General features: G+C 43.5%; 1 protein-coding gene across 1 annotated transcript; it reads left to right on the top strand.

Annotated features, from left to right (window-relative positions):
- Positions 4,037 to 6,534, top strand: LOC8062253 (protein CUP-SHAPED COTYLEDON 1). The gene is made up of 3 exons (XM_002466749.2): positions 4,037 to 4,518; positions 5,258 to 5,523; positions 5,628 to 6,534. Exons 1-3 carry the CDS (start codon positions 4,365 to 4,367, stop codon positions 6,231 to 6,233), a joined length of 1,026 nt encoding a protein of 341 aa, XP_002466794.1. The 5' UTR covers positions 4,037 to 4,364; the 3' UTR covers positions 6,234 to 6,534.

The following is a 7,583-nucleotide window of genomic DNA, read 5'->3' as shown; positions in this document are numbered from 1 at the left end:
TGTGTTGTCGGACAGCCCACATTGTCTGTTGTATTGCCTGACAACCTATTATTCATTGTGTTGTGTTATCATAGTATACACTGTGTACCTTGCTGATCATACACATATATAGTTGAAGATAAAAATATTGTATCTTGCTCGCTCTGAAGCTGCATTATTGCGGATATCTTTTTTGTTCTTTATCAGCATGCCCCACCATGGGAAATTATTGGATTGTTAGTGTGCTGAACTAAATTGCACTGTCTTTTAACAATATACGGGCTGGTAAAGAATCATTCAGATCCTTAACTAGATCATACTACAGATGTGCTGCTGGTAGAGTTGCTTGGGTGGCCTTTTTTATGAACGCAGTTTCCTGAATCATACTGATACTGACATTCAAACCCATGTTGAACTGATCTCAGGAGGGAGACTTTCAATCACCTTGCAAGCAGGCTGGATGCAAGGTAGCACGCGAATGCTAACATGACAATAATGCTTGTTGACAATAGTTCTTTTATATACCATTCTCCCACTTGATAAATGCTTCACTAGGAACACTGCTCCTGTTATTTTATCATGTGCCATAATTCTTTTCCACTGTTGTTTTTATGATCTTCTTTATTTTCATTGTCATTGCGTCTTCAGCGTCTAGCAGGAGGGCAATGTTGCTCGAGGCACTCAAGGAGATCCAGTTAGAGCACGCAACCATCAAGCATGATCGACAGTGGTTGCATGGCCACCCTACGTGTGACCTCAACCCCGGGGACATCATTGAGCTCTTGTACAACTATGATTTGTGCTGATAAGACCAGAACCAAATGTCTGTAGTGAAGCTTGTGGCTATTGTGAGGTGGCCTGATATAGTTTGGAGGCTTAAGGTTGATGGAATCACTTATAATCCGACTGATGGGGAGATACATAATTGGCCAAGTTTGAGCATGGATGAAAATCTCGAGGTGATTGTACGATGGTTGTGGTTAGAATGATGCACATTGTAATAGGGTTATAATAGGATGCTTACTACATGTCAATATTCAGTTATTAAAATACACAGGGAAGCAAAAAAGGCGAGGAGAAGGGATGTGAGTTCTGGTCCTGTGGGGTATGAAAACATGTGCTAACTAGGATTCGAATGGAAATGAGGTGGTAGAGGATAAGGATTTTCAGTTTTTATTAGGCACCTTTAGTCAAAATTTATATTGATTTGATCCTTATGTTCAAGCAAGGTGTTCTTGCATTTCCATGGAAATATCTTGTGTCACCACTACGTGACCGATATCCTGTTTGTTTGCTCAGGAATCAAGATTTGTCCCTTCTAAATATGTTGCTTAAAATTTAAAATGAGTTTTCTGTATCTATGGATTCTAGCCTTTTTGGATATTTTTTAGAACAAGCCATATGTTTTCCTTGTCTCTATCGAAATCACAACATGTTCAAATTATATATGTTGTCCATTGGAGGTATTATATTGTGATTGTGGTCTAATTCTATACACCAGTGACTCCATATGGGCAAGGGGAGTGAGCATCTTTTCCAGCAGTTTGCCGTTGACACCTATATCAAGATTGAGAGCTTGTGTTTAGATCGTATGAGGAACAATAATGATACTTTGATGGCTAACATATTCAAGGCTTGGTGGACAACATGCATTCGGGTGAAGGATCTCCTGAGAATGTCGAAAGGCGTATTGTCATGTCTTCGTCATTCATTAGAGGACCCCGTGATATTATCCAAATAGAATCTTGCGACGCTACACTTTTCATGATTCTTAATTTTATAAACTTTGTTTTTTAATTAAATATCACTTAAACTTTAGTATTTACTTTTTACAATATTGTTATTTTATCATGCGATCCATGTGTTTTTAGTATAAATTATTAGTTATCCCGTAGCAACGCACGGGCACGCTACCTAGTAGAAGAATAATATATAATTGGTAGAATATTGGATATATTGCATTCGACTTTATAGACTGATTATATAGGATATATAGAACTAACACCTCATGTAGATACACAATATGGTATTATTCCTATCTACTTAGCATAATTAGGTCCATTCGGCCGTCGTGGAGAACAAATTAAACACTGCTCGTTTGGGACACATCAACAAATGTACTAGTACTTATGTCAGACCCTCTATACGACTGTGTACCAAAAAAACGTATGTAGATGCTTTTATGGATGGAATAATCCAAATTAAATAGGCCAGAGTTCCTCCCCGAGTACCGGAGGTTGATTCACGGTTACTGCTAACGAGGTAGTTTTTATACCTATTATTTTTTTTAGACACTACATATAGAAACCATATATTGTTTCAATAGATAGTTTCTACGAAATAATTTTTTATTCAATCACATATATTTTCTCTGTTCTCTATCAATCACATTCCTTCATATCTTGGTTGTTGTATATAGACATATATGATTTGTAATTTAGATCTGATTTCTCTAATTTATGTTCTCTCTCATAACTACCCTGTCACATCAGCAAAACGCTTAGGTAATAGTATAATTAATATCTATATATAGAAACTATGGTAATTTCTACATTGAGAGTGTCCTAACTTATTATATATTCTAGGTAGCTAGCTCGTTGATTGATTCCACTTTACTGTGATTGTATTTGTTCTTAAATTAATGAGGCCAGTGGGAGTAAACTAAAACAGCGCACAGGACATGTTCGTACAGTCGCTAAAATCAAACCTGCTGCATCATCCGTGGATCGAGAATGAATATGTACTGTGTGTGTGGTTACTGCAAGTCCCCAACAACCAAATCAGATATGAGGCCGTACATAACGTGCAATTTTTTTTTTCCGCCCGTGTCATTTTCGCACGTGTGACGCGACGAAACAATCTCACCCTCACCCCCTGGTACGTGGACAAGTCCTGTACACACTAGCCAGTAGTACACTATCTATATAGCTCAGCTCCGATCCTTTTTTTTTTTTTTTTTTACGAAAGATCCTTTTTATTTCTTCCTCCTGCGATGCCGAGACCGAGACAATGCATGCATGGCGCGCGCGCGATCGAGAGAGACGACGACGGATGGAGAGCTGCTGGGCTAGATAGGTCGGAATAATCCCCGTCACCAGACTAAAAAGTTTAGTCCTGCAGGCGCGCATGCGGTTCAGAAACTACGCACCAGTCGGGCCTGCGCGCTGCTGTGTGTTGTTCGATTCAATTCTCCCTACCAAAAAGAACATTTTTTGTCCCGTCACCGGCAGCCACACCCACACACCAGCCACATCGATCATATATATATATATGATCGAGACATATATACGTGTTCTCTATCAATATATCTCAACTGCATGCCAGCAATATAATTCCGATGGCTCGATCGCGCGAGCACCGTAAAATTTCTACTAGTAAAGTACTACACGCGCGCAGCTAGCGCAACGATCCTAAAAGGCTAATCCCCGTCTCATTGCACACACCGTCGCCATCTGACCAAGATTACATTTATTATTATATATATACAGTATTAATTAAATATATGTGAGAGGTTAGCAGAGCATAACAAAGCTGTTACTGTCATCGCCGTGGTCGCTGTCTCGCATCTAGCTGTCTCCAATGCATGCAAATCGATCCTATTCCCCAATGTGTGTCGCCGTACGTTATTCATTATTCACCACCGTCGCGCCGGGCCGGCCGGGGATGATAGGATGGATATAATGCTGGTGGGTGAAGGTAGTTGGAGTTGGCTGGAAACTCCCGGCCTTTGTGCGCATGCGGATCCATCGATTAGATGCTTCTTCTTCCTCCTTTTCCCCTCCGACGACGATCCGCGCCCTGTCGTCGTCGTCAATAATCCTTTGCCGTCCTTTTCGCTTCCGTGGTTGTTGAGACCCCTGCGAGAGATCCGCTCTAGAATAAGAGAGGAACAAGACACTACTGCTAGCTATAGCTAGGACGTGGCTAGCTAGTGGTGGTGCAGCTAGCAAATTAAGATTATTAGTTCTTTCAAAAAAAAATTAAGATTTTAGCATCAGCTAGCTCCTCGATCGCTCGATAATTTATTCTCGCACGCACTATCGTCGTCTTCACGCACACATGCATGTGTGTTGTGTGCTGTATGTATTGTGCATATGATGCGGGGCCGGACTTTTGGCGTTACGCTGAAACTGTCTTCGTGTGCGTGTCTTGCTCTCCCAGTATATATGCGTCCTTGCAGTAGCTAGCAGCAGCTTACCCCTCTCGCCGCCACCGCCGCACTGCAGACTGTGTGAGTGCTGCTGGGCTAGCTCGCGCTCTCGCTCACAGTCTGCAGTGACCACAGCTAGCTAGCTCTAGTGTATCCTGTTCCTCACCACTCCAAAAAGAAGAACGAGCTGAGAGGCCTGCTAGCTAGGCTTGCTTGCTTAATTAGCTTGCCGTTAATGGAGGAGGGGCTGCCGCCGGGGTTCCGGTTCCACCCGACGGACGAGGAGCTCGTCACCTACTACCTCACCCGCAAGGTCTCCGACTTCGCCTTCGCCACCCGCGCCATCGCCGACGTCGACCTCAACAAGTGCGAGCCATGGGACCTCCCAAGTAAGAGATAGCTGCACCATGTCCATGAGATGTGAGATTGATGAGCAGCACAAACGCTGAGGGATCTATCAAATCCTTCTTACACTTCTAGATGGCTCTTTTGTTTGTCGTCCCACATTAATAACTTTGTGGCATCCAGAACGGAACAATTTGGTTCTATTATTCTGAATTTTCTTATTTCTAGTCGAGGGCTCGAGGCATGCATGCATGGATCAGTATGGAACACACTAGATGTCTGAAGGATTTTTTTTTTCTTAACTGATTAGTTAGGAATTTTGTAGCAAAATCTAGCCAAGAACTTCCTAACTAACTGCGTGTTTATGTTTTTTTGCAATATACTTACTTATATATCGCGCTAGCTTCTCTCCAATTTAAAGATTTGGTGAGAATTTCAATGCCTTAACCAGTTTACTAGTTGCATCCATAAACCAAAAGGTCGTTATCTACTCCTATATATATATGTGTACTTCTTTCTAGCCACTGCACACTGCAGAAGTGCAGACTACAGTGACTGCACTTGACTCAGTCTCTGGCCATACAGATCGACTTGCACACACACTCGTAGTACTTCAGTGAACGATCAAGAAAAATTCAAAGAATACTAGTATCAGTTAACTATATTGGTAGTATATATAGGACAAACAATGCACAGTTATGTAAGTAATACATTGTTCGTCTAAGAGCGTGCTGCTAATGTAAAGTATATATGTAACTTTATTATATACTAATGTGCATGCAGGCAAAGCTAGCATGGGCGAGAAAGAATGGTACTTCTTCAGCATGCGTGACAGGAAATACCCGACTGGAATCCGGACGAACCGCGCCACTGATTCAGGCTACTGGAAGACGACGGGCAAGGACAAGGAGATCTTCCACTGCGGCATGCTCGTGGGGATGAAGAAAACCCTAGTCTTCTACAGGGGCAGGGCTCCCAAGGGCCAGAAGACCAGCTGGGTCATGCACGAGTACAGGCTCCAGAACAAGTTCCCCTACAAACCAAACAAGGTATATATACTCCTATATGTAATCATATAGTATATTTGTTGGACATCACAAAAGATAAGCTAATTACTGACATTAATGTTATATGTTATATGGACGAATCGAAGGAGGAATGGGTGGTGTGCAGGGTGTTCAAGAAGTGCCAGGTCATCAAGATGAGACCGCCACAGGACAGCCCCACGATGGGCTCCCCATGCCACGACGCCGGCAACGCCTCCCTGGGCGAGCTCGGGGAGCTCGACGTGTCCTCCATCCTCGGCGGCCTGGCCGCCGCCGCGGCGCACACATCATCCGGCTCGCCGCCGGGCGTGCTGCATCACCAGGGCTCCGCCGCCGCCGCCGAGAGCTTCGTCGGCGCCCACAACAGGCCGGTGGACATGAGCGCGTACATGAGCTGGATGGCGGCGGCCAACCAGGGCGCCGCAGCGGCCGCCGCCATGCTTCCCTGGGCCACGACGACGCCGCCGGGATTGTTCGGCAATGTCTTCGCGCCGAATAACCACCAGCTGCTGCAGAAGCCGCTTCCGTTCGCCGGCGGGTGCAGCGGCCAGCCGCGAGGGCTCGGTGGCGTCGTGGCAAACAACGTCGTCGTCGGAAGTGGTGAGCATGCCATGTTCGGGAGCTCCGTGGTGAAGGTTGGCATGGAATGTGATCAGCAGCAGCAGCCGGAGCAGCAGCTGGGGATGGACGAGTCGACATGGAGAACATTCTGATGATCATCACCTATACAAGTTACACACAAAAAAGACCATCATACTACGCATACATACGACGCCAGATCGATCAACACTTAATTAGTTATGGACTTGTGGTCAATTAATATATACACTTGTAGGGGGATGTTGTAGGTGATATAATATGGGACAAATTACCCATTTGGTCGAAATCAGTAAACATAACTAGAAAAGTGCCATGTTATGTTGAAATGGGACAAACCCATTATTATATAGAAGTGGACGTGTCCTGTTAATCTGTGTACTATGTCTTGTGAGAAAAAATATTATAAGATTAGTCGATTTGTTGTTGTAAGGAAACTTCTTAGTGGGTCCTTGAATTTGCACAAAAAAAACCGTGTGTGGAGGATTGGTTTAGATTTCTCCACATCTATTTCATACTATATATCCGGTTAGATTATAAATTATGTGCATCATACAATCCTAATTTTCTGGTATGTTGAACATGGTAATTACAATTTATATTCAACTATAATGTCTACGTGTAGTTTTGGAAAATGGTAAAGGTTAAATAAAAAATGTCCTAAATGTAAAGCAGTTAGTTAAATATAAAATTTCCTAAATAAAAAGAAGTTAGTTATATATCACAACCAAGATAAACATAAGCATAGTATTCTGATTTAAGTCCTTTCTAATGCTATGTTGACAGTTAAAAAGAGTACTTATCTACCGTCAACAATGGCATCAACATCTACATTGACATCGCCTTTGCCAAGCTCTTCAGCATGAGGGGCTTCACCACCATCTTCTGTGACTTCACCAAACATCACCTCCGCTAAAACACCTTTTTTAGGAGGGCTTTTGCCAAACACCTTTGCAGGTAGCCTTCACCTTTGGTGCAAAATTAAAGCAACTTGCCTCAGTGAACACGTTGACACGAGGGGCTTCGTCAACACCTTTGATGTCTACACCAATATTGCCTCTGCCAAAGACCTTTCATGGGAGGGCCTTCACAAATATCTTTAGTGAACCAAAACAATGTGCCTCTACCAACACTTCGACAAGAGGGGCCTCGCCAACATCTTCAATGAGCCTCTACGACATGCCTCCACCAATATTTTAGCAAGGGCACCTTTGCCATCATCTTCATCCACTACAATGGCTCGAGTGCCTTCATTGACACCTTCAATGTCAACGCCTCTGATGACTCGGCACCATCACCAATATCAAAGGGCTATGTCAACTCCTTTGACACCAAGGTCTACCACACCTTCATGAGGGGCTCATCGACAACTTGGATCTAGACATCTACTTCCACTTGTATGACTACATCGACTACACCAAGAGTGACGAAGGATTCAGCCATGAGCACTAGCCAAGAGGGGCTAG

Source organism: Sorghum bicolor, chromosome 1 (genome assembly GCF_000003195.3).
Source record: "Sorghum bicolor cultivar BTx623 chromosome 1, Sorghum_bicolor_NCBIv3, whole genome shotgun sequence".
Lineage (NCBI taxonomy): Eukaryota > Viridiplantae > Streptophyta > Magnoliopsida > Poales > Poaceae > Sorghum > Sorghum bicolor.
The sequence above is the reverse complement of the archived record's forward strand: the minus strand, read 5'-3'. Positions and strand labels throughout refer to the sequence as shown.